This window comes from Apteryx rowi, unplaced genomic scaffold, assembly GCF_003343035.1.
Source record: "Apteryx rowi isolate R43461 unplaced genomic scaffold, aptRow1 scaffold_372, whole genome shotgun sequence".
In the NCBI taxonomy this organism is placed as follows: domain Eukaryota; kingdom Metazoa; phylum Chordata; class Aves; order Apterygiformes; family Apterygidae; genus Apteryx; species Apteryx rowi.
The window spans coordinates 320,711-346,991 of NW_020450219.1; the positions used below are offsets into that span (position 1 = coordinate 320,711).

Consider the following 26,281-nt stretch of genomic DNA (forward strand, 5'->3'; position numbering starts at 1 on the left):
ATGCTGGAACAGGTCCTGAGAAAGAAGTAACTTGCACCACACTGCAAGTCACATACAGCATTCTAGCAGCAGCTGGAAAATGTTACTCATCAAAAACATTGTTTAAACCAGGGAGTTTGACCGTGGGGCCAAACACTTAGATCCTTGCTCCTCCTAGGCTACAGCAGTAAGCCCTACCACTGTGCACCTTTGCGAATTACCTGTGCATGCTGTGGACCCGTAAGTGGGGTGCCATCTAACTGATTAAAGCACAACCTGATACTGCTCTCCCTTTTAAAACTGCTGTTGGTTTGGAGAAAAAGTGTGAATTTGGAAATATATCATTCCATTCTGAAAGCCAGTTTCGAGAATGATAACAGACTATAGCCAGAGGACTAAGCACATGCCACTTTTGCTTTCACACCCAAGATGGGTTAAAAGACATGTAGGGCTCAGCTCTTTATGGGACCGTTGTTTTAAGACTAACAGCTCTGTCTGTACCTACCTTCTCTCGTTCAGTCCTCAGTTGCCAATATCTTCTTCTTTTCTGCCCRTTAGCATTCCTTGCAAACACTCTGAAAAGATGGTTATTCTAATAAATGGCAAGCAAAGTGTCTGAGTCATTCTTGCTGGCCTGAGCTCTGTCTCTGTTGTCTGCTGGAGTTTTTAATACAGATCTGAATACTTGCAGCAGTGTATAATTGCCAGTTTTTAATCTCTGATTTTAAAACATGAAAAAAAATCAATGCAACTTTTGTAATTCACCATAAGGTTCTCCAGGAATCATCAGATGTTGTCAAGCCCTTTTCCTTTTTGTTTGCAAAACAGGTATTCATCAAAAAAATGCGTTTTTCACTCGTTTTGTTCATAATTTATTTTGAGCTTGCTGTAGTCAACTTGTTTACACACACAAAAAAGAAAATGTTTAATAAAGGCAAAGATGATTATATAAAGGATGGGAGATTAAACAGGTCTCTTTCACAGGGGCTTAAATGCTCCAGTAACATTTATGTAAAGGTTAAAATTTGTTAATCAATTTTCTCTGGCCGTCCCAGTAGCATGCCTTTTTCTATTGATTTCCTGCAGATATTTGTACATTACTGTGTTTTCTTTATATAAATACTGGCAGAAAGAAAATATCAAAATCTTGAATGATGAGAAATACCCCCTCAATTTTAAATGCACACCAAGTATTCAGTATCAATTTTTTGCAACTTCATCCAACCAGCTAAAAAAAATCACCATATGACTTATTTGAGCAATTGCAAGCAGTCAACAAAGCTCCAGAATATCTATGAAGAAACAATGAAAACTGCTCACACTTTGTTTTGTGTTTTCTAAATGGGAAATGATTCGCTAGTTAGTACTGTTGTTTGAGGATACTGGAGAACGGATGTTTTAGGACATCATAATCTACTAGATCCACAAGGTAAAAGAGGCTAGATCAATAGCATTCATTATGGATGATGAACGAAATATGACTGTTGTATGCAATAAAGCCTAACTGGATTATTCCTGTGTCAAGACTTCATTATCATGTGCTTTCCCAGGGTATTATGCATGTATTTTACACATACACATACATAAAATAATTATATGGAAGCACTTTACAGTAATTAGAAAGGAATGTGTTCCCACAAGTCAGACCTTGGGAACTCCCTCCTTTTCCAAATAGAGGGAACACGATCCCATTGCTCCTTCCATCAGAAGCCAACAGATTTTGCAAATCCTCTCTTGCACTCCTATAGGGTTACAATGAGTCACTCAGATCACCAGCTTCTCAATACTTAAAGTACTTGTTTCATCCTCTTCATTTGAGCCAAAATACCCAGGGAGGTCAATCATTTGTTGCTCTGCCTCAGTTAAGCCAAAAGTAGTGTTATCATAAAAGGCAAATTCAGGGTCCAATGGGAAGCTCTGGCACTTGTCCTTTCGGTACTGGACGGGGCTTACAGTTAGGCCTCGCTGGTAATTGTCTTTGCCAGCTGCAGTCACTGTTTCTTTCTGCCATGCACCTTTGGGGTTAGGTGAAGGACCCCTCTTATTTCGGCTGGGCTCGGGCTTATCAGCTGCTTTCTCCTGACTGGCAGGTTGGCGGTCAATGATCAGATCTAACTTCTTCACCGGGGGACATGCCCTCTGATGGCATTTTGTGCCATGGCCCTGTGGTTCACATGGCAGCACAGTGCTATGGGACTGATCCAGCTTTTCAGAAGTTGGATTAGCATTTCTCAATTTTGGCCGCGTCCTGTCTTCCAAACCCTGATCCCATGTTCTGGTCCTGGAGTTAGGAGTCTGTCGTGGGGTGAGGGTGGACATGCTTCTCTCTCTGAAAGGCCTGGCCTTTTTAATTTCATGGAAACTGGCTGTTCTTCTAAACTGTGGGTTTCTGTGACAGCCCCTCTCTGATAACTCCCCTCTGTTATCTTGGTGTTTGAAATGAGCTCTTTTTATCAAGGTTTGGGTAGGGTTCATTGCAGGATTGACCTGTGAGAATGGAAAATCCAGCCTAGGGTTAGAGCTTTCACCCAGGAATCTGGGCTGACTGGCTGATTGGTCCAGAAATGGAGATTTGATCCTAAATTTGTTTGCTGCTGCCTCCTCTTGGTTTTCTGTGCTCAAGGGAAGCATCGTGGTGGCACCAACAACTGTGTCCGTGAGGGGATTCTGAGAAACGTGGTACACCTTGGTGGTCTCTGTCAGGCCCTTCTTCTTCATCTCTTTCAGCTGCTGCTGTGCGAGGCGATAGCTGAAAATCGGAGGGATTATTTTTTGGGCATTCGGCTGAAAATTCTCACTTCCAGAGGCATCATCTTCTCGGGCAAGTTGGAGGCTTTGCCTGTAGGTCAGAGGAATATTCACAGGGGCATCACCTCCTTCAGTGAAGCTGTCCCGCTGCTTGTTGCCTTGGCAGATATTCTCTTCATCGGAGTTCTTCCGGAAGCTGGGGGAATGGACAGAGTTTCGACGTACAGCGGTGCTGCACTTCTGAGCTCTGCAGAGCTTCCTCCACAGGGTGATGAGAACAGTGGCAAAGATGATGAACAAGCATAAAGAGATACCTGTGATGGTGACTATATTATTTGCTTTCTGGTCTTCTCCTGGCTGGACAGAGGGTGGGATGGGAGGCTTGATAGCTGTAACAAAGAGCAAACATGTCTGTCATTAGACTTGCACCCTCATCAGCTCTTCAGTATCTTAAGAGAGCCACTTTACTATTAAGAAAAAGTAACCAATTAATATAGTACAGTAAGTTGTCTGCCATTAAGATTTTCTCATTGTAGATTACTCCTGTCAGAGGCACAGAAGGACTGATCATTTTGGATTGGCAGAAGCAGATCTACTTGCTTTAAATCAAGGGTCCCACAGACCTTTTAAATGTAATTGTTACCTTCGCTTGTTCTGCCCATTCCATAAGGCACTCCTAAATAYAAGTAAAATTGAATAATTATAGCCCAGGCATCACTTTAAAAGTATTTTATGATGGCTGAAGTCGGTGTGAGAGTTCCTGGGTTGTGAGCTCTGGATTTTGAAGACAAGAGGGACAGCATTAGCAGTGGAAGTGTAACTTTTGCAAGCAATACTCTGAGAGTGCTTCCTCCACTGCTGCCCAGTGGTGCATGCACCCCAGGGTTTCAGAGGACAAAATGTTCTCCCTCTGCAGTAGGTTATTAGCTGAGAAAGAAACTGATGGGGACCCATTTCTTTGACTCAGAGCTATATGACAGCCCCAAGACCTCTGAGAAATCCTTGCTCTTGATGTCACTTTGAGAGCTCAACAGCAGCATAAAGAACATAACAGCAGCACTGCCTAGTGAATAATTTTTCTTAGGATCCCTAAAACTTACAGGTCCAGTCAGCCTGCAGCCACCATGCCCAGAGTACAGAGCAGTGCCGGTCTGAGTGGGGGAATGAATATGCTGATCTCAGGGGAGAAAATAAGACCAATATTTGCCCTGTTCTGTACCATTGGAGCAGAGCAACCCATTCATTGCTCATCCTTCTCTCAGTCCTGTTTGCCCACAGTTATTTCCTAAAGACTCAGTTTTCCATCTGTAATGCACATTGTATTGCATCACTTGGAGTATAAAGCTAACCAGCTAGGAAGCAGCACGGTTCAAAACAGGACTTAGTTTTGCTTCTCTCTTCACCCTATCTACCTCTGTCCCAAGACTGCGTACTGGTTTCAGTTATTCAGCCATTTGCTCCATCTGCTGGACTAATGACTGCAAATGTAATTATGCTGAAATGGGCCATCTTGGGAAGGTGCAGAGTCTGGTTGGGGAGGGGGGAAGGAAGACACTCCCAGCCCAAGATCAGACAGCACATGAGGCCTTAAGATCAGTGTGAACTTACTGCTTGAACAAGCTAAGATTTAATGAGATGAAATCACATAGGTATAATTCTGTAGAGGAAGCAGCCTGACATGGGAGCAGGAGGATTAGAAACCATGTGCAAGAGAAAAGCAAGGTAATTTCTCCAGATGATGCTATGGCAATGGGTGCAGACACCGGGCTCTGTACATCTGAGTTTCCTATATATAAACCCTCTTTTTTTACCCAAAGACCCTACTGGAGTTTGAGGACTGTCCAAATCTGCTCAGTGCTGTCACACAGTATCTCCAGCCAGACTGCCAAAGGCAGATCCACTGCATATGCACAAGTCTGCTGCCATTTCCAGAAAGCACTGCACTTTCTGGGAAGCACCGTATGTCTTACACTTGTTGCACACCTGTATAGAAGGACTGATGCTTCCAGGAAGCACTGGAGAAGCCTGTCACTTCTGTGTATGTAAAGTACAAGGCGCACACACAGGTCATATGTCTAGCACACACACAGCAGGCCTAATGCTTCCCAAAAGCAGTGGGCATACCGCAGGGACCCTTCACTCTGCACACATGGATTCCCCTCTAGGGAGTCTCAGACCACACAGCCCTTGGCACTGAGATTGCTCTCAGAGCTCCAGAAAAGTACGGCAAAACTGGCCAAAAAGGAGCCAAGTCAAATAATCCAGTTCTGTGTTTACAAAGATACCCCTACAGCAGGTAACTAGACAGCACAGAAAAGCACAGCTGGATATCAGCGTTAGAAAAACATCAACTATACCACTGATTTTCGCTGGTGTCAACACACAGACCCTCAGCAATCTGACAGAGATTGGCAGAGAGAGGGCAAGCAGCCCTAGCACAGGTCATTCATTAGCTTTAAACTGGGCCCCTAAACATCTGAATTGTTCCTCTCTCCTTACACTTGCGGTTTTATGAAATAACCAAACCCACATGGCCAGCATTTTCTAGTCATTAAAACATCAAAAGTCTTAACAACAAACTATTAAAATATTCCAAGTCTTGAATGAACATTGACCAAATGCAAAGCMTGGCTCGATGGAATATCATTTTTAATATTTACCCTTGACCTGACCTTTTATTCAATACCAACCCATTTCTTACAGTGCTCCACAGTACCTTCCAGGCCTGCCTGCATACTTCTGAGGCTTTCATTTAGCAAACATCTTGAAGGTGGTTCAAGCCAACACCTCCATCAAAAGAGCAATCCTGCCCTGTTCCTGCTTCAGCTACACATTCTCCCCCTCTGTTGTCCTTCCTTTTCAACGGCACAAGCATTGTAATGGCCATGTAATAAGCAACTTCACAAAACCCCCAAAATGTTCATTCTTTAGCTGGATCAGTTCCAGTCCACCACACTGTGCTTTCGACAGCACAAGGAAGTGAGCAGCGTGGAAGCAGCCAAGGCAAGGGGTAAGGCATTGCTCACTTTGCAATGGTTTAAAATATCTGCTCAATGACAGCGTGAGAACCTAGGACCTGGCACAGAACTGCACCTTCCCTTCTCAGTCACTGCCAGGCTGCAGCACCTGTGAGACATGAAGACATACAGGAGCTTGTAGCTCAGTCAGCTTCTGAGYAGATCAAGCCCCTGGGCATTAGCACCCTCCTTTTTCCAGCAAGGAGTTTACAAGAGGCACAAGTTTTGCATCAATTGAGCACAACCATCGCCTCTGAAAGAGGCCCCTTCTCCCGTCCCTCATGCTGGCTGCAAGTACCCAGTTACAGTCCTGGCCCAGCCTCATCCAGCCTCACCCGCTGGCTACGCGACTGCCGCAACCCGATCTCGCCCCATGCACCATTCCAGGGATGGTCAGGTCTCCCGTTTCCACAGCCACTTGACACTCCACAGCCTATGTGCCACCAGACCACACTGGCCAGCCTGACCTGCCACCCGCCGATGGGAGTGGGAGGCTGGAACAGGAGGGAGACCTGGCACTGACACCTAGAAACATTCCCACAGTGGGAAGCCCACACCACACTTCCCAGTTGTAACAAACCCTTGTGGCACTTCCCACCTGACATGATCTGAGGAGAGAGTTCCCTCCAACACGACCTGAGTGATATCCATGTCCTGTAGTGCAAACCAGCGCTGACCTGTCCCATCATAGCAGAGACAACTTGAAAGTCAATTATGAAGCACAGTGGGAACTAGAAAATGTGGCCAAGTAGCCTAAGCTGGAAATACTACAAGGTACCATGCAGGTGACATAGGGCAGCTTCCCAGCACCAGCCACCATAAAGTTATCAATCTCCATACACCATGTGTTTTATGAAATATACACATCTCTGGCTCTTTTACAGATAACCTCACTGGTAGCTGTACATTTTTCACACATATTCCAAAACACATCAAAAATACATGAGTACTCCACGCACAAGCCAGAAAACTACCTTCTTAATAGATTTCTATGGCCTGGAGTTGCCTTATGGTACAAAATACATTCTACTGGCGCAGAGAGCTCTCTTCCAGCCATTCCCCAAAACCTCAGCTATGCTGGAAATTTGAAACCATTTCCATGGCACCTAGAGCATGCAGAAAGTCTCTTATTAAGCCTTAAAGCCCTGTCTCTAGCTCTCCCACAAAACTGTGAAGGCTCTAGCCCTACTCCATCAACCACAGAAATGTGATCCCCCCATAAAATCAGTATGACTGAAGAGGTCAGATGATTCAGTTCTACAAAGCTATTCTAACAACATACCTTTTGCTTTTACCTGGAAAGACACATGACCACAGGGAAAAAAAAAGTAGAGCTACATACACAAACACTCCTCCAGTGAACATAAGGAAATCTCCTTTGGTGATCCAACGCAGCCTGGTTTTGCTGGCAACGAGGTGAGACATTCTCGGAAGCGCTCCCGGACGCCGTCTCCRCAGGTCACGCTGCATGGGCTCCAGGGCTGCCACAGGCTCCACGTTTCTGTAAATACATAAGCTCACAGCAATGAGGAACACATCTGCTTCATTATCTCTAAAGACAAAAGCATTTAACTGTCTTCTCTTATTTAAGAAAAATAGCAATAAATAGCCAAACAATGCAAACTGCAACATCAAAAAACAAGTAATGTCCGGGGACATGCTCCTGTACCCATTAGAGTCTGGGGCAAAGCTCCCCCTTTTTTCCCGTTCTTCGCTCCAGTGCCAGCCACACCACAGTGGTCAGTTAACTGAACCCAGCAGGATCTGCCTTGAACAACAGTAAATGGAAATTAACCCACAAATCTTTTTAACAGCTTAGTAATTTATATATTCATAGATTCCAATTCCCACCTGACAAATACTGTTTTTACAACAGCATAACTTCATTGATTTAAGTGTAGTTACTCCTGATTTATATAATCATGAAAGGAGGATAAGCCTACAAGGCCTAAGGAAAAGGCAATATTGTTTTTCCTCTTATTATCTTCTTAGCACACAAATGTGTTATTGAACCATTTATTTGACAGCTTATAGGTCCCTATTGTTTTATTGCTTATGGTTAGGCAATTAACTCAAGATGAAATTTTGAAGGTTTATTTATTTATTTAAAGTGGAGGCAGGCTCAGGTTTTAATGTTAACTCAAATATTATCATTCTTTAGAGTAATGAAATCCAGTTTTTTGCTTAGATAACATCCTCATCCAGTGTTCAACACTCAAACTTTACAGCAGTGAGAACCTAGAGACAGAAAGGGACCATTTCTGCCAATAGTTGAAAGCTGTAACACTGAAGTAAGACTATTATTTTAAATCCCAAAACAAAGTCTAGGGGCAATCTTGAGAGAGACAGAGCCATGTGGAACAGATATCCAGGGAACTGTCCTATGGGTCGGTTGACTTCAATGGTCTGGCTTTGAAATGTATCAGAAATAAAAACAATAGACTTGATTACTCCATTTAACTGCTCACAAATAAAACAGAAAAATCAGATAAATAATAAAAAGTAAATTAGATTTGTTAAAGCTTGCTCTTTTTAATAGTTTATGGTATTGCTACTGCCAACACAGGTCATGACATATGATTTTATTACATGCTTGTTTTGCTGCTAGCATACCACAGAGTGCCTGATCAGTGAACAATTTACAATGTTAAAGGACTAGATAGTGTTTCATGACTGGAAATGGCTTTATGATTTCATGTTATATCGGCTGCTGTATTGCTCATAGTATGTTACCATTTTTAAAGTCTCTAACAAAAACAAATGCAGCTGTGTTTTAATAAATATGAAATTTTAACTGCTTTGGGTCCTGTCCTACAAATTTTTGTTAGCATGCCAGTATGCATACTGTTTCTATATGAACAGTGCCACAGAACCAGTGGGGCTGCTCTTGTGTACAGTTACTCATGTGCACTGCAGGATGGGGCCCGGAGCTTTTTAGCTTACACTTGTACAATCAACCACTGCTGTAAAATGTGTGTGGGCACATGTTCATGCAGGTCTGTGTGCACACGTGTCTGAGTATGTCTGCCTGGCCTAATGCAGAGGACAGATGGACACGGCAAGACCCCAGCAGCAATGCAGTGTTAAGCTCATGCAATACCAAGTGACCTCAGTGGCTATTTGACCCTGACTCTACAGCAATATCGAGCTACCCGGGCTCCGAGGCTACGTTTCACTTTGCGCTCTGGCTCGTCCAGCCCACTGTGTGCTGCCTGTTCCTCCTGCACCTCCTGCAGCCACCTGCACAGCGGAGAGGAGCCTGGAGGCAGGCTGAGCTTTCACACCCATTCTCCCACTTGCAGCCACGCCAGTTCCCAGCAAAGTATGGAAGAGAGCCGGACCAGATGGTGCATGGCGTCAGGCAGAAGCAGAGGCCAGAGGATGCCAAGGAGGGGGGGAACTAGTGAACAGTTCTGGGGGGCAGGGAGGCCTTTACAGCATGGGGTGAAGAAGGAGTCTCTCAAGGGCATGGATCCTGGACCACTGCAAGATCACATCAGCCAGTGAGCAGAGTTATTAGTGAGGGCAGCAAGAAAAGTAATCAGAACCAGTAGCACCTCAAGGGCCTGCTGATCCCTCTTCCAAAAGTTTTCACAGTATCACAATACTTGGGAGTATCATGACACTTTTCTTGATCTCAGTATCATGAAAGACTCCAACAGTGTCACCCACCACCGGCAGAGTCCCCTGGCAGTGGGAGGTAGGCTAGCTGAGGAAGCATAGACCTCCATGTAGACTAATCTACTTTGAGCAGCTGGGTAATTTAGTCTCTGCTGCAACTTCCAGTGCATGCACTAGCTCATTCATGTATCTCCACATTCCCCACTTGTTTTAACTTCTGTTAATTACAGTCAGATATAGGGCCAGATCCAGCAAGGTGCTGAATGCCTCTAGTGCTATTCACTTTGGTGATAGCGGAGGGTGCTCAACCACCTCTGCATTCATGCCCGGGGGCTTCAACGTATAACAATATTTAGGATGAGTAATTTTCTAATCTTGACATCAGACCTATGATATGCCCATTGCTTTGGGGCACTTTTCACTGACTTCAGCTTCAGCTGAGGCCACAGAGTTCCTTACCAAAAACACTTGGCATTCATAGCTTTGGGGCTAAGAATGAGGGCCTTAAACAGCAGGAGAGTGGGAAATTCTCCAGCTCCTGTGAAAGATGGAGATTTAAACTCCTGCAACTTGCTCTGCAACCTCCTGCAATTACCAAAGCGTAGAAGAAAATAAAACACAGTTTATTCTCCCCCAAGGAAACGAAATAATTAACCTCCATTTAAGACAAACAGATCCAAAGTGCCGGGGGAAAAAACAGAAGGTATGTACTGCAAACTAGCACTATTAAGTGTGAAATTTTTCATATACAATTGAGGAATCTATTGTCAACACGCAGACTCTAACTGATGAGTTAGCTTGAAATATTTGACAGTTGGCAGTTCTGCCAACATGAAAGATAAATGCAATTAACTGTGTTAATTGTCACTCTGCATGGTATCTCCCCTCAATTTTCTATGTTTCCTTCTCACTTGGTAAGAACTAGAGCATGCAGAGCTATCCTGTACCACAGTCAGTGAGGGACACTCAGCCTTACTCTTCCAGTCTGATGCAGGTGACAGCCCCGAGCACTTCAACAAGACCACTAGTAAGGAATGAGATCACTAATAATTTTCAGGCTGCTCCTGTAAACTCCTACTGCAGCCTGGAGGATTGCAGGCTATTTGTGGAACTTGTGATCAGTTCCTAGGTGCTGAGACTGGGTGTACATACATTGCATTGGTGTTTGGATAAGACCATCCTTCTCACTCATCCTGTTTTTCCCCGTTTCCATGGAAAATAAGCCTGGGAGCACTGAAATGGTGGCATGCTCCAACAGGTTACTAGTTTGGACAATGAAAGGACTAGGATCCCTTTCAAAGAAAAAAACCTAGACTCTCCCTGGGCAACTCACAGTCTTTTCTCCACAAATGGGCACCTTTAAGACATGCAGGAACACAGTCTACAAATCCTTTCACAAGCTAAAACAAGTCCCAGTGAGTCCATAACACTAGATATATATTTAAAATGCTGGGGATGTAGAGATTAAGAATTCACTGCTGTAAGCGAAGCAGAACTGGGCTACARACTAGGGCTGGTAGACACAGATTCTTCGCATCAGTCTGTTTTTAAACAAATGCAAGCCAGATATGGATTCAGGCACTAGGACTAATTGGTTCCCAGATTTTCCTACAGATAATAGGCAGGTCTGAATCATACAATGCTATTCAGGGAGCAAGAATTTGATGGAAGGCTTAGATTCCYGCCTTTCCTCTAGATACTCCACTTAGTCCTTCCTTCCTCTATTGACTAGTTCTCTCCTCAGAAGGGCTCTCTCCTACTTTCCTCTTCCTCTCCCTTCCTTTTGTCCTGTTGCCCTGTCCTATAGCTCTTTTTTGATACCTATAAAAGTCACAGAGAGGAGGTAACTCAGCCCTGCTGTAAGCAAGTGCAATAGACTTCACTGGGTGTTATACCAAGGTCAAAATTAGTCTCCAGATCATAACTAAGAGCTGTAAAATAAAGTTAATTAACACTTGAAATAACAGAAAAATATGTCCATTTATATGCCATAGCACTAACGATTAATTTYATCAGAGTTATCCCTAATGTTTCCCACAGGATATCGGCTAGAGGTGGAATATCTTCCTAAGGAAAGCAGAAGTCTCACTGCTGGGGATATTCAAATCTCAGTTGAAGAAAGCACAGGATAATGTGTTGAAAAGAATGAGCTTCCAGCAGTCCTAGTGCTGGATAAAATGATCTAACAGAGTTTTTTATCTCAGACATTCAAATAATCCAGTCAAACATAGAGCAAAAAATAGCTGCATGATTCTCTCTAAATCATCTGCATGAAACAGTTAACACCCCACTGAGATGAATGAAGTGACTCACATCTCTGTTATTTTTTCACAGGTTCTCCAGCTGGAGTCTACAGAGAGCTGCACAAGTGTTGGCTCACATTTAATATATATATTCCTCACATTTAATAGATATATTCACAGTCTTAAAAAGCACAGGCTTTTTTGCAACACTTGTTTTGAAGCTGATAGCCTCTGCTGGAAGAGCTGGCATTCTAGCTTGTTCAGGGTTATCAGGAGCTTTCTACTTCCTACTCAAGACACAAAAGAGATTCCTTTTCCACAGGCTGTACTAAACATGTCGGGAATGAAGAATAAAAAGTAGGATTGATAAAGGGTCATAAATATACGTGATGAAAAATGGCTGTTGTAAAATAAACTTTATCTCATCCTCTGTGGTTTGGATGAAGATAATTTTAATGATTTAGGAGTGTTAATCTTTTACAAGACGATATCATTGTATCATAATAATAGAGCATATGCTAAATGGAATAAGAACTGGCTGAGTGACAGATTTGATATGTAATTGTCAACAGAAAATCACCACTGAGTGGAGATGCATTTGGAGAGATTCCAAGGGGATCAGTACTAGGCTTAATGCTATACAATGTTTGCCTCAGTGACAAGAAAGTAAATACAAGATCGTTATTGAGAAAATATGCCACTACTGCGATGACATAAGCAGTGCAATTGTACGGAGCAATGTAGGTTACTTGGCAAGTCAAGACAAAGCAAAGTAGACTGTATATCATCAAAATGCAAAATTACACAGACAAGAAGGAGGAACAGAAATTAGACTTGCAGAATGGTAGACTGAACACTCGAAGGTCATATGTAAAAGCAGCTTAAGAGGAGTTCACAGGGTAAAAAGCTGTGGTGAAATGAACTAATGCAATCTGTGGAACTATGAGCAGAGGAGCAGTAAGTAGGAGTAAGGAGAGTGCTACTGCTCAGATGGCATCGATGAGAAGGACATCAGAACACTGCACCCAAAGCTGGTGTCCAGTTGTCAAAAAAAAGGATTGTTAAAAAGTGGAAAGGAAGCAGAAAAGAGCCAGAAAGCTAATCAAATCCTAAAGAAAACACTTTCCAACAAAGACTAAGTCTTTTCAGTTTATTAAAAAGAACACTGAGATTATCTGGAAGGACTGATACAATTTGGACGTACAAGYGCCTTCACGCGGGGAAGACACTGGGTATGAAAAGCTGTCTCATCTAGCAGAGAGCAGCAGGATACAAGCCAATCACTAGAGGATGAAGCTAGACGATTTTTTGTTATAAATAACACACGCTTTCCTTTTCTYTATCAGAGCACAGTATTGAGAGAAATTACCAGAAGGTTCTCAGTTTTATGGTCTCTTCAACAAAAGAAGGATACCTCTCTGGAAGATAAGCTGTAGTCGAACGCAAAGACTAACTGTGGGGCTCAACACCAGGGTGACTGGGTGAATAGTGATGGTCCATGCTGCACAGGGCCCAGACTAAATGATGTAATCACCTCTCCTGCCCTTAATCTGAGTAAGTCTAGGAGGTCCAAAGCAGAAAATAAGTGATTTAAGAAGAGATGCTTTTTGTGCCGCAGCAGCATTTACTACACAAATAGCTATCAGGGGCCAAGGTCTATGTGCACAGTCTCAGAAYGAATGGTCAGCATGGTGTCCTGCAGCAGGGTGAGAAGCTCAGGAGAGGGTCTTTATGAAGAAGCCAGCAAACGGCGGGCCACCAAGGCAGTGAAGGTTCACGCTGCCTCTTGTGGCTTCAGGCTGATGCACCCCTCCCARAATGCCCTATTCCTTTCAAATGCTGCCTTTGGGCTTTGAAGCCTTGCACGTACAGACACACAGTCAAATGTGCTGCAGTCTAATTAATTTCAGGTTGACATTTTATTTACAGTTATGCTGTGTGGTTTTGCTTTCATCGGCTTTGTAGATTTGACACTTCCAACTTGTCAGCTATTGACTTAAAGCCATTTTTCACACATGTAACCTGATTTTTTCAACTGCAGTTGTAAATTTGGTACTGTTGTGGAACCAAACAGGACAAAGCAAATTGCAGGGAGTCATTGCTTAAGGTGGATCTTATCAATTAAAACAGTCAAATACTGGGCACAGAAACATATCTATGTCATATCCTAGGTATTCATCTGTCAGGATAATTAGCTAGATTGAATCAGTGTAACACATATGCCACCCAGGCACAGAGAGAGATTAGAATTCTCTCTTCCTTTCTGCTTCAGGAAAATTATCTTGATTAAGAAAATAATATGTTTCATTTTTAAATGGGCTTACTTGTGCCAAAGAAAGAGAGAGAGTGCCAACAGAGAATACAGATGGAAAGTTAAGCTAAAGAAATGAACTATATACTGAGTTTGGCATGTGGTGAAAATAGAGGTCATTTCTAGTTTAGAGTGTCAATTAAAGATCTAACAGTTTTAGAATTTCTGCAATAGTATAAAGTAAAACAGCATGGCACTAGAAACATAATTAAGGTAGGCTGTGTCTTGATTGTGTACTATGGAGCATGTCCTATATTCTTGGTTTCCCGACTGTCCCACTCAGACACCTACCCAGAAAGTGCAATGACTCTTTTTTTGCTTGAGTACSTGCATTTCCTTTTCAGAGAGACCAATGATGTATATCAAGGTCTCTTCCTGACATGGGATTGGCATACAGCTAGGGCACACACCTGAGCCTGAGTTTTGGCGCAGGAGGAAGGGGAAAGGCTCTATAGCAGTGTTCAGCTCTAACATGTCAGTTCTGTCCCTGCAGCATACAAAAAAGCAGAAACAATGAAGCACCCCTCTAAGAGACTGTCACAGCAAAGCATGGGTCGCATTTCAAACCTTTCAGCCCAAACTCCTGGTGAAGTGTGCACGTGGGAAAGACTAACACATTACCAATGAATACGAGCCTGCTCCAAAACTTGAGAGCATTTAGTTTTCCATTCCAGGGTGTAGGCAGCACAACCTAACCCAAACCCAATCCCCTCATTCACRTGCAGACCATCCCTAGCCGACCACAACTGGTTGCTTAACACAGTTCAGGGATGAGAAGGAGAGATGGCTCACCTCCTTCCTCCACTATGCTACTGTGAYTTTTAGCTTCTGCTGAACCTTGAACTGCCATCTCTCATAGTTTCTGAGGCAACGCTATATAAGATGTACAGATATAAATAGAATGTATAGATGTTCCTTAAACAGGACCAAGGAATGGGCTCAAGCTCTGTCTTGTGATCACTCCTACTCCTTAACTGTGATCATTCATACTCCTGGACATGGTTTTGGTGTCTGCCAAACAGCACTCTCCCAGAGCATGCCCAGTCCCAAGGGACCGTATGGGCCATGAACTGTCTCCAGTTGGCAATAGGTATGAAGCTAATCTTTTCTATGAGGAGAAGAATTTAGCGGTATGGAAGTGACTCATAGAATCACGGAACGGTTGAGGGTGGAAGGGACCTCTGGAGATCATCTAGTCCAACTCCCCTGCTCAAACAGGGTCACCTACAGCAGGTTGCCTGGGACCGTGTCCAGACGGCTTTTGAATATTTCCAAGGATGGAGACTCCACAACCTCTCTGGGCAACCTGTTTCAGTGCTCTGTCACCCTCACAGGAAAGAAGTTTTTCCTCATGTTCAGACGGAGCTTCCTGTGTTTCAGTTTGTGCCCCTTGCCTCTTGTCCTGTCACTGGCACCCCTGAAAAGAGCCTGGCCCCATCCTCTTTACACCCCCCTTCAGGTATTTATACACATTGATAAATCCCCCCTCAGTCTTTTCTTCTCCAGGCTGAACAGTCCCAGCTCTCTCAGCCTTTCCTCACATGGGAGATGCTCTAATCCCTTAATCATCTTAGTAGCCCTTTGCTGGACTTGCTTCAGTAGCTCATAAACTCATGACCTGGCAGGCAGCCTCATGGGTCAGAAAATGGACTGTGGTCTGTCTTAAACAGTAGTAGAAACATGGCCTTAAAGGCTGATGGAAAAACTCGCAAGCTGTCCAAGTGACACAAGAGTGTCTTTTCACAATGGCCAAATCCTGATTAATCTAATCAAAATTTATATCTCTAACAGGTAGACTTCTGAATTCCTACAATAAATAATGGAGAGAAGACACCTAGACAAGGATTTAGCTCACCTAGCTTATACACCTATCTTAGGATGGGATGAATCACCCTTCTGAGATGTTTCTCTCTCTCTTTTGACTAAAAGAATAACTAGACAACTACTTAAGGTTAAAAATATGGCTTTTTGATGCTTAAATGTAGGTAAGATTAATCCTACCCTAGTGTTTCCAATAGGTCAGATCTACTGTAGTAGCTTCTCATGTCACTAAGAAAGCCAAGTTTCAGTTTTACTGGGACTAGATACATAAATCTTTTAAAATGCCCCAAAGGTTCTAGCTGGTACTTAGCATTAACTTAGTGTAATTTTAAACTACTATAGTTTACTACCTTATGTATCCCTCTCCTTAACAGTCTACTCCATTTTATCGCCATCTGTATAAGTCATTACAATTATTTTGTCTGGTGTAGGAGACCCAAAAAAGAAGCTACTGATTAGAAGACATCATAATCATATTAATTTATCTTTACCCATGTTGGTTCAGAAGGGTGCTGATTTCTACTAAAACAGGACAAACATCAGTACAAACCCATATTCCTTTGGATCATCATACACTCCTTAACTCTTGTTGAGAAATGGCTTCGGTTTGAGAAATTAAAGAGGTCAAAGCAGTACTTGTTCTTCCCCACATCAAACAAAGTGCAGTTAAATTCTGTCCTGTTGTCTCCTGGGTGAATGGTGTTTTCATACAGCCAAGCTGTTCTTTGACTAGGATGCTTGAGAGCCTCTTTATAGACAACAATCTTTCCACTGGTAGAAGTGCATGGTGGGGAGACCACAAAGACCTGAACCAAAGTTTTGCACGTTGCTTCTGGTGCCACAACCAGTCTGTATCCAAATTTGTGCAGGAGGTCTATAGGTCCCATGGAGGCAATGACTGAATGTGTTTCTAGTGATCTCAGTAACACAGTGATATACGTTTCTTGACCTATAGGTGGGCAATCAAACTCTACCCACTGGGATCTAGAGAGCAAGATTCCTTTTCTAGTTCTAATGCCCAGCGTCTCATCAGAGCTTAGTTTTCCTAGTTCATAAAGGGTGTTGGTGAATATCACATCCAGTGAAACTACCGTCTCATTCATGGCACACAACTGTTCATTTGTGAAAAGTCCAACCTGAAGGGAGCTTCCAAGCACCTCTGAGGTCTTGTTCAAATCAATGTGAAATACAGGCCATTCCACATGGAGGAGGGGCGTTCTTCTTCCACTCCAGTGTACATCACTACTGTTATTGCTTGGAGAGACCATTCTGAACCAAAAGTCCCCAGCGCTCTTGAAGTAGAAACACTTAAACTCTACCATCCCGTGTGACTGATTTGCTGGAAGCTGTTTTCTTGCAATGATCTGGTTGGTACTCACATCCAGCAATAGGATGGATATATTCTCTGCTGTCACATTACCACCATCATAGTACTGATATTCCACAGAGACTGTGTCATTGCTGAAGGCTACATGACCTGGTTGCTCCAAGAGGAGGTATTCCACTTCACCAAGAACTGAAAGAAAACCATTTCACAACAGTATTAAAAAACAAAGAAACAACTGATTGTTTATGGAATTTATGGAAGAAAATAAAGATTTATAAAGTGGGTAYATATAAATGGCTCTCAAACTTTTTAAAGTAAGCAAATCAGTTCACAGGTCCTAGCTATACCAATTAAAGTTCACCATGTCTTGTTTTTGAAAGGACGCTGTTTGGAACAGCTCAAAGCCCACTGCAGTAATAACATGTACAGGAGGGTTAAAAACAAGAGGGTTTCCAAAAAAAAAATTCCACATAAAAATTAATTTCTAGGGATAAGCCATGAAAATTCTCAACTTCTTTCACTTGACAGATTCTTAAAGTCCACTTCACAGCGGCCAGCTGTTGTTCCACTTACTTTAGCTGTAATTCAGCAAAAAGGACAGTAGTTTCTTAATGCAGAAACATGAAAAATGTCCCTCAAATTAAATAAAATAGGAAGCCTGCATGATGTTTTTGAAGCCTCTTCTCTTGCTCTGTCTTATGAATCTTTCATTTTGCTCATTTGCATCACAGAGACACTTGAGTGAAAGAGCTGAAAATAACAGTGATGGTGATTGCAGCACTTTTCTTGTCTCAGATGTGGTGCAACATGTCTAAATGACATCATTTCATTATAAATGGGACAGTCTTTTAAAATTCATTTCTGGCATGTCCATGTTTGTGCAAGTTGCCAAATTATCCTGAGACATGCTGTAACTAGTGGGGATAGATGGTATCTAAAGCACTGCATTGGGAAGATCACATTTCGGTTCTCAGCTCAGCTAGTTTTTCTGCATTGCTTGGAACTTAAGGATTTCAGACATAGAAAGATTATCCGAAAAATGGGAATGGCGTACATCTATTCCAGATATGAAATGTGCTGTGAGACCTCTATATTTAATTATTTGTCCAGGAAAAGGTTTCTGAGTCTTGGATGAAAAGTGCTATAGAAGTATAAAACCTCAAAGTCATCTGTTCATAAGTAGTATCAACTAACAGTACTTTGACTTATTAAATCTGCTACACATACTTTAAGCCTCAAAGAAGGCTTTACTGAAAAAACACGGAGATTGCCAAGACAAGCACTCAGCAATCAGGAGTAGTAAGACTTATCGCACATAATATTAGACACCTACCACTGTAAGCTCCTATCTGAGTTAGTCACCTTGGATTCACTTTCTTGCCAGTAGGAAACATTTTCAGGAAACAATTCATCTGACCAGCTGTACACATTTACATCAGGGTGAGGTGCAGYGTACACTAGAAGAGCCTATTGCTCTTCATCAACTACAACAAGTGCCTAAGGTAACTAGCTCTAACCACATCCATAACGTCTGAATGTTGCATGCACAGCCTTCTGTTTATGAATCATGCATATATCTTATATATATGTATTATAACTCAGTCTTTAATTTGCATGATTTAGTACCATTTTTTCCACAAGATTCTGCTTCATTTGGCAGATGGATGGTACTTTCTACCGGGGGCTCTTTGATTCTCATTCTTCCATGGGTGGTCCCATGTATTATTGACTACACACCATCCAAAAWCCATTCTGATAATACAGAATTATTCATTTCCCCTATGGACTTTTCTATTGTGCTCTTATCATAGATCATTATTAGTGCATTAGAAATATTAATAAGTTTATCCTTGCAAAGTCCCTGAAAGATGAGGGGATGACACTATTCTTTTTAGTGTGTTAGGAACTAAGGCACAGACATAAAGGCGAAAACTGTCAAGTATCAACTAATTCTGGATGCCCTGTTTAAGAAACCTAGGACCTGATTTTCAAAGGCAACAATCCTTTAGACATCCAAAGCTGGCTCCCATTGATCCCAGTTGCAGTGAGCACATGGCATCCCAGCAAACCTGATCTCAACTTGGACATGCAGACAGCGGGAAACAAACTCTGAACACCTGTAAAATACAGCTCTGTATGATTTGCCCAGGATTGCATTCTCCTTACTCCCCATCTTTTGGTTCTGTCATCTGTGCCTGCTCACATCTCCCAGTGCTGCTCCCTCGACTTCTACTGTCACCCCTGCCAATCTCTGTTGGATACCTTCTCAACTCCATCCTCCTATTGCCCTGGTACTCCAAACCCCTGATCCCACCTATTTCCCTATAGCTCTTCTACTTTATCCTGTTCCTTCAGCCTGCATTTAATTCCAGCAAGTTCCTCCCTTTCTGACATACCTCTAGCATGCCAGCGAGGGGAACAAAAAGCACAGAACAAGCAGTCCTACTGCCTGCTGTTTCGAACGTGGGGGAACTCTGCTACACTGGGCTGGAGCAAACACAGTATTGCACGGGGTTGGCAAGAGGAGCCATGGGAGCTGGGGCATGCTCAGCCCTTCAGAGAACTTAGTCACAAACTCATCTACAAGGTCTTAGAACTGGAACAAGTTTGGGCAAATCTTTATAAGGACAGCAAAAGGCAAATTCCAGACCAGAAAGATGAACTCTCACAAATAAAAGTTCCTTAAAGCGTGCTAGAGTTTCCCAGTGAAATGGTTGCAAGTTGGGTTTGTTTCTTTTAACACAGGCAAAATGATGTATTTTTCTGCAAAGGAACTGGCCAGATCCATCTTATCTGAAATACTAATAGGAAAAAAGAAATCAGCCCATGGCAAAAACCTAGTATGGACAATTTCAACTTCAAGGTTTAATTTTTTGGCAAAACCACTAAAACAGTAGTAACCAAAAGCATTGATGTCTGCACCTGCTACTATACTGTCCTTACTCTCTTGCACTTTTTTTTTTTTTTTTTAATTTGGACTGGACCATACCAGAAGAAATAAGACAAATGTGTATGTGTGGGGGAGGAGCGGAGAGAGGCAGGGGAACTGCCATGTAGCTCCCATCAACCCTAATGCGAATCACTTGGGAAATGAGAACAGTGAGCATTAACAGAGGATGCTCTCACAGCATTGCAGAGCTCCAGCTGACACAGCCCCAGTTCACAGCATCTCTTCTCCCATCTTTGTGCAATAACACAAGAACTTTGCACTCATAGGGGGCTCACAGAGTGTCCTGCAATGCTCCAAAAGTCACTAGTCAGAAGTAGCCAGCTTCCGCTGTATGTTTCTTCAACTGCCCTTCAGCCTGCTGTGCAGACATGACCACATCACAAACAAACTTGGTCCCAGTTGTTTGGACAGCTGATCAGGGGCAGCYTTCAACGCATTTGTATATTTTTGGTTGTCATTACAATGGTCTTCCATTGAATGGAGTCTGGCTGTGGCGCCAACAATCTGCCAGTGGAGTCTATGCAAGACCTCGCTCTCAGAAAGATCAAAAGGAAAAACTTGTTTTCACTGAAGAGTGAGGAGAATTAATTGAGCATGCTATTTTGATATTTATTTATTTCTAAATTGTGTTTAAGCCAACTTGGGTTGTGACATTGGCTTGTGAGCCACCAGTAGCTTAGAGCTACAAAGAACAAACACACCAGAAACACTGATGAGAAATAAGAATACTGTTTTGTTGTTGTTTGTTAAGGGTTTTTTTTTTAAGCTTTACAGTAATTTTCCAGGGTATACTGGTACATTTATAGTGCAGTCTTGGTGTAAAACAGAGAGCAGATGAGTGAAATAGTTTGGAAGTTATATTCTGAATTATGGACTGCTCTTTGGTTGGCAATATAGCAAAATATGATGCACCTATAGTTTTCAATGGAGATTTAGCTTCTGTAGAGTTCAGGAATAATGGCTTTTACCTGTGACTCAACCAATCATGCATGCCCACAGGATTGGCTCACCAAGAACTTGGGGATACTGGAATCATTCACCTCACTTGTGAACTCAGTATGTACCTTCACTGTGTCCCCCACTCAGTGCAGCATTCCTAACCAGGCTAGTTAACTTTGTCTTACTAAAATAACAAATGGCAATAGGTCAGACAAATGTCTCCACTTCTATTGGACTTAACTTCATCTAAAAGACTGGAGCTCTATGTTCTTTATCCCTTCTAGTGATCCCTTCTTCTAGTGCGGAAATTGAGCAACCATGGGGGCATGAATAGCAGAGCATATTCAATATTCGTAATTACCTAAAATCAGATTTTTCTCATACATATAAGGAGAGCAAATTGCTTACATTCTTGGTCCATTTCTCTCCTCTATAAGATATCTTCAGCCCTTTGGTGTGTGAACTGCTTGCTACCACAGCTCATTCCATAACTGCGGATTAAACGGTCTTTTTCCATGCTATAGACAACATTTCAGCAGTGCAAGGCTTAATTCTTTAGCATGGTTTGGCAATATATTATAAATGTCAGAATACCACCTGCTTTTAAAATAGGAGTGTAATTTTCAAAAAAGATATGAATTATTAAGGAATTAAGAGTTCCATCTTCAAAATTTCTAAATCATGATGTAATAAGGACTGAATTCCCTTCTCAAAACTACCTTCTACTTAGTACATTCTTAGAGAAGACAGACATCATGCATTGGATGCACCTCAGCTCCATGTAACTATCATAGTTGTCTAACTTAAATTAGATGTCTAGCCTAACTAGGTACTGATAGAAAGAGGTGCTTTCTCATCCCACACATCTCAGACTGTGGATGGACTGAGTTGCCCTCAAGATGTGCCGATTTGTGTGTGGACTACTGAAAGGAGACTAACTGATTGCCACAGACTAGCTGCCTAATTTTAGGCAACTAAAATTGAATGAATATGAATCCCATCCTTTGGCTTCTCATATGGGCCAAGGAGAGAACATGGCTGACAACTTAGGTTCATTGGATGGGGCCTCACTCAATCAAATGAAGTTGTCTATACTGGAGATGCTTACATCTTAGCTAACCACTGTAGGCTCCTTGTATAGTTAATGGAGAAAAATGGGCACTTGTATGGCACAGTCCTCCCACCCTAGTATGGACACCTAAAACAGGTCAGGTGAGTCGCACACTAAAAGCATCTGTTTCTCTCCATTGATGATAAGGGGGTCCAGCATGACCTAGCTCAGATGTCGCCTTCCATAGTATAGACATCTAAACTTGAGCGAGATGAAACTTCTCACCTCTCTCTACTGACTGCAYAGAGAGCCTCAGCTCCTAAGCAGGATCCTAAAATGAGAGACTGTATGTGCCCACTAAAGTGTACCCACTTACAGAGTCAGGGAGGTGAAAATTCATGTCTGCCCCACTGAATACTAGCTTCCGCATATCAACAGGCTCTAGTGCTCCGCAGCATTTTACCCATGGTCTATGTCACATGGCATTTAATGAATGTTATGAAATACAAGGCTTACAAGGGGGCAGAGCTCCAGTTACCACTTCTAACACAGCCAGTCCCTCAATAATGYCCACATTTATCATGTTTATTTCTTTGAGCACATTAACAGCAGGGAAGGTTCCTGCCACTCTGATGCAAAGGTGCAGTTTATGCAAGTCATATTTTCCACCTATATTTTGCCTAAGACCTAGACTCAACTCTGTGCATATCAGAAACAGCCTCCTTGGCAGTCCTGTTTCAACAGATCTCTGGTAATAGCACCATCCAAAAACACCCTGTCTCTCAGTATTCCCTTTATAGATCTAATACTCACCATAGTCACAGAGCACGACTAATAATAGATTTGAAAAATCTTTCAACATCTGTTTCATTCTGACCAGTGAGATCCCAGGTCCTTTTACTCCTCATGTCCTTCTTCAGCTCCAAAGGGCAGGCACTTTTCAAGAGCACCTGAAAGATGAAAAGTCACAACTGTGCTGACTTTGCTTCATAAAATACATGAAGGTAGATGTCTTACTGATAAGTAAAAACACCCACAGTGTTAATTAACATTTTTTCTCCTATTTACCTAACAATTATTAACATTGTATTAATAGATCTGATTAAGTACAACTACAGTTCACTGTACAATAAACTTCCACTCTTAAAATATCAGCTCCTGAGCCAGAACAGTAAAGATAGCTCACAGTGATTTACCTTCCCATTGCAGTAACTGATGTTGTGCATATCTTACATGAAAATCAAGATTCATGATAGCAAAAAACAAGTATTTTATAGAAAATGTAAAAAATGTATTGGTTAAAAGTAAGAGTACCACAAGCACTCTGACCTCAGCACATGTAGATATTGGAGGTTTACTGCTGCTACACAATTCATATCACTTACTGTCAACTGCTTTCAAGCATGAAAGAGACCGAGTTAAAAAAAAWATATATATATATATCATGTCGGTTCTCAAATTGTGCTGTTATTCAGGCGTAGCAACATATTTAATAATCTTACTATAACTATAGTTGCCTTTTATGTCATTCAGACTGATTAGATGGAGAAGGTGCTAACTTTCTGTTTCCTCCACATATTAAGTTTATATTCTCTACATCCTTTCGGAAAGTTTTTCTTATACTGCATTTCCCTCACATTTTTCCTCCAAATTGGGCAGGTTAAAAGAATCACAATTTTATTTCAATGTACTTTAAACAAGCCCTTATGAGTCTCATAACAATCATAAAAGAGGTTGGAAGCACAATGATAGCAGAAAACCAACAATTTGCTTCAAAAATAGAAGTAAGGAAGAATCTAAAAGAAGACCTTTCCCAAAGGAACCATTCTCAAAACATAAGAATTGTTCTCATTTGTATTGTATAGGAGTGTCAGAAAACCAGAGCCTTACTGTGCTCAGTATCACTCAAACATGCAAGAAAGTTCTTGTTCAATAAAGCTTACAAACTAATTTTATGAGACAAATCTGGTACTGGAGCAGGCATAACTTAGGAGAGTGCAAAACTCAGAATCACAGCATATCTGAGGTTGGAAATGACCTCTGCAGAACATAAACATAAAATATAAGAACCAGTTACGACACAGATCAGGTACATTCGAGGAATCATAAAAGTAATGAGATATTTCAACAATAAGATTGTTAAACTTGTTGGAGTAAAATATAGGAGATATATCATTTAAAAAGCTTTTTCAATTGTTTTATCATCCCCTCCTGTATTCTCTGTGCCAATTTTCTCTCCAGATTCTCTTATGCACATAATTCAAGTGGCTAGAGATAGTTTCTAAGCAAAGATTAGCAGTAGCCTGCATGGCTTTGCCAAGGCATCAGTAAAGATCATTACAGTAATAGCTGCACATAGCTGCRCATATTTGAAGGAAATAATAATCATCTCGCCCATGAGCTTGACAGGGCTCTAAAAGAGAATTAGATAGTGACAGTGACACCAAGAACACCCACAAGTTCATTTGATATGGTGTAAATTACAGGGATACAAACCTTACGCCTCAAGACATTGGGAGACTGTTAACAGAGAGTGGTTAAGAATCACCTCCTCCCAGGGGCAGATTGCTCCGTAATTGCAAATTCCAAGTAGTCCTGAGCTTTCCCTCGCAGCATATTGTACTGGCAACTGTCAGGGACAAGATATCGTATCAGAGACTCAGTACACTGACAGTCTGCTAATTCATTTCATTAGTCATCATTAATTATTAATCAGGGCATTTTCTTAAAAAAAAAAAAACACACAAAGAATCAAAGTGATCTAACTAAGAAAAAGCAGGTTTAGTATTTTAAAAAATATGTGATAGATGGGACCTATAGCATAGTCACTCAAGGAAAATAATAGAAGTTATGTGGCATTTTTAAAAACTGCACTGAATTTAAGAGGAAAAAAAAATGTTTTATGGGAAACAATCATGAGTGTGCTAAATGATCTAATGGATACTTTCCATTTCTAGTTTTCCTAGCTATATATTTTTCAAATGTTTTCTACAAATATTTTTTTAGACAGTCACATACTGACAGGTAAAATTCAAATAATCCTAATCTCTATCTAATGAGTGACACACTGTAGAAAGGAAACAAAGATACCGAAGGAAGACTAAATCCTAGGGAAGAAAGGAAAAAGACTGAGTGGGAGAATACTCTTGAGATAGTTGCCATACATTTTAATTTGTGCATGTCAGCTTGACAGATGGAAAGACAGCRTGGTTCATTAGACAGGGCACTGGAGGGAGACACAGGAGACCTGACTTCTGTTCCTACTTCTGCCTTTGTCAGATATATGATGTTGGCAAATTGCATCATTAATCTGCTCCTCTCTTTCCCCTTCCATCCCTCCTACTCTGTACTTACAGCATAAACTCTTCAGGACAGGGACGCTTTCCAAGCAAACCTGTGGACAGAGCCTAACACCAGGGCCTTTGGGTGCCTCAGTAATGCAGATCATTAATCAGCAGAAAGCCTTCTTCCCTTTCACCTTTCATCTGCCTTACTTCACTTCAGAAAAGACACCGGAGACGTGTACAACACAGTGTAGTGCAGGCAACACCCAAGCTAAAACTGGGGTATATGAAACAGTACCAAAGCTAACTCCCAATTAATTATACCATGCACCTCTAAAAGTCTAGCCCTGGGCTGATTTATGCTCTGCAAGCAGGCAGTTGTCCCTGGATTGCTATCAGAGCCCTCTTATCTAGCGTAATGCTAGTTCAGGCTACAAGCTGCAGTATAGCTCTACCTTCAAACAAAGCGAGGATTAACACACATTCATGAAGTTTGTCCGAGTTTTTAGCCTTTGCTAGCTCAATTGAAAGAGCAGCTTGTAATGAAAGAATTGCTAATTCACAGTATAACCAAGGGATTGCAACCCCCCATTTCTAGTTCCATATTTCTCCTTTTCCTCTCCTTCCCCACATGCTCCTCTCCTTGCATTTTCTCTCCTTTTCCTTCCTCTCCTTTCCCGTTGTCTCAGTTTTGTGCATACATTGCACTGACCTGCACGCTCAGTTCAGATTTCTCCCTTCTCCTCTCAGTCCTCCTCCCTAAGCCAACTTCTTCCTGGAATTCTTCTCATTTTTCTTCTTAAAAATTCCCTACATCTTTGCCTTCTGCTCTATTATTGTTCCCCTTCTCCTACTCAGATAAATTTTGCTTTTCAAGGCAGACAGTGTATCTTAAATGGTTTCCATTCAGATCTTTTATATCAAGTTCATTAACTCGATGAGATGAAAAATGATCCAACAGAGAAGCCTGTCAGACTTTGAATAACTGGC

The 26,281-nt window shown here is 41.9% G+C and overlaps 1 protein-coding gene across 2 annotated transcripts; it reads right to left on the bottom strand.

Moving 5' to 3' along the window:
* Nucleotides 1-1,743: 1,743 nt before the first annotated feature.
* On the bottom strand, nt 1,744-22,959 carry THSD1 (thrombospondin type 1 domain containing 1). 2 transcript variants are annotated; one of them, XM_026073688.1, is made up of 4 exons: nt 22,821-22,878; nt 16,291-17,256; nt 7,087-7,245; nt 1,744-3,116 (listed from the first exon to the last, which is right to left on the bottom strand). In XM_026073688.1, exons 1-4 carry the CDS (start codon nt 22,876-22,878, stop codon nt 1,744-1,746), a joined length of 2,556 nt encoding a protein of 851 aa, XP_025929473.1. The 2 variants fall into 2 exon arrangements, with proteins under 2 accessions (XP_025929473.1, XP_025929474.1); XM_026073689.1 differs by lacking the exon at nt 7,087-7,245 and having other exon boundaries at nt 22,821-22,959.
* Between the last annotated feature and the right edge of the window lie 3,322 nt (nt 22,960-26,281).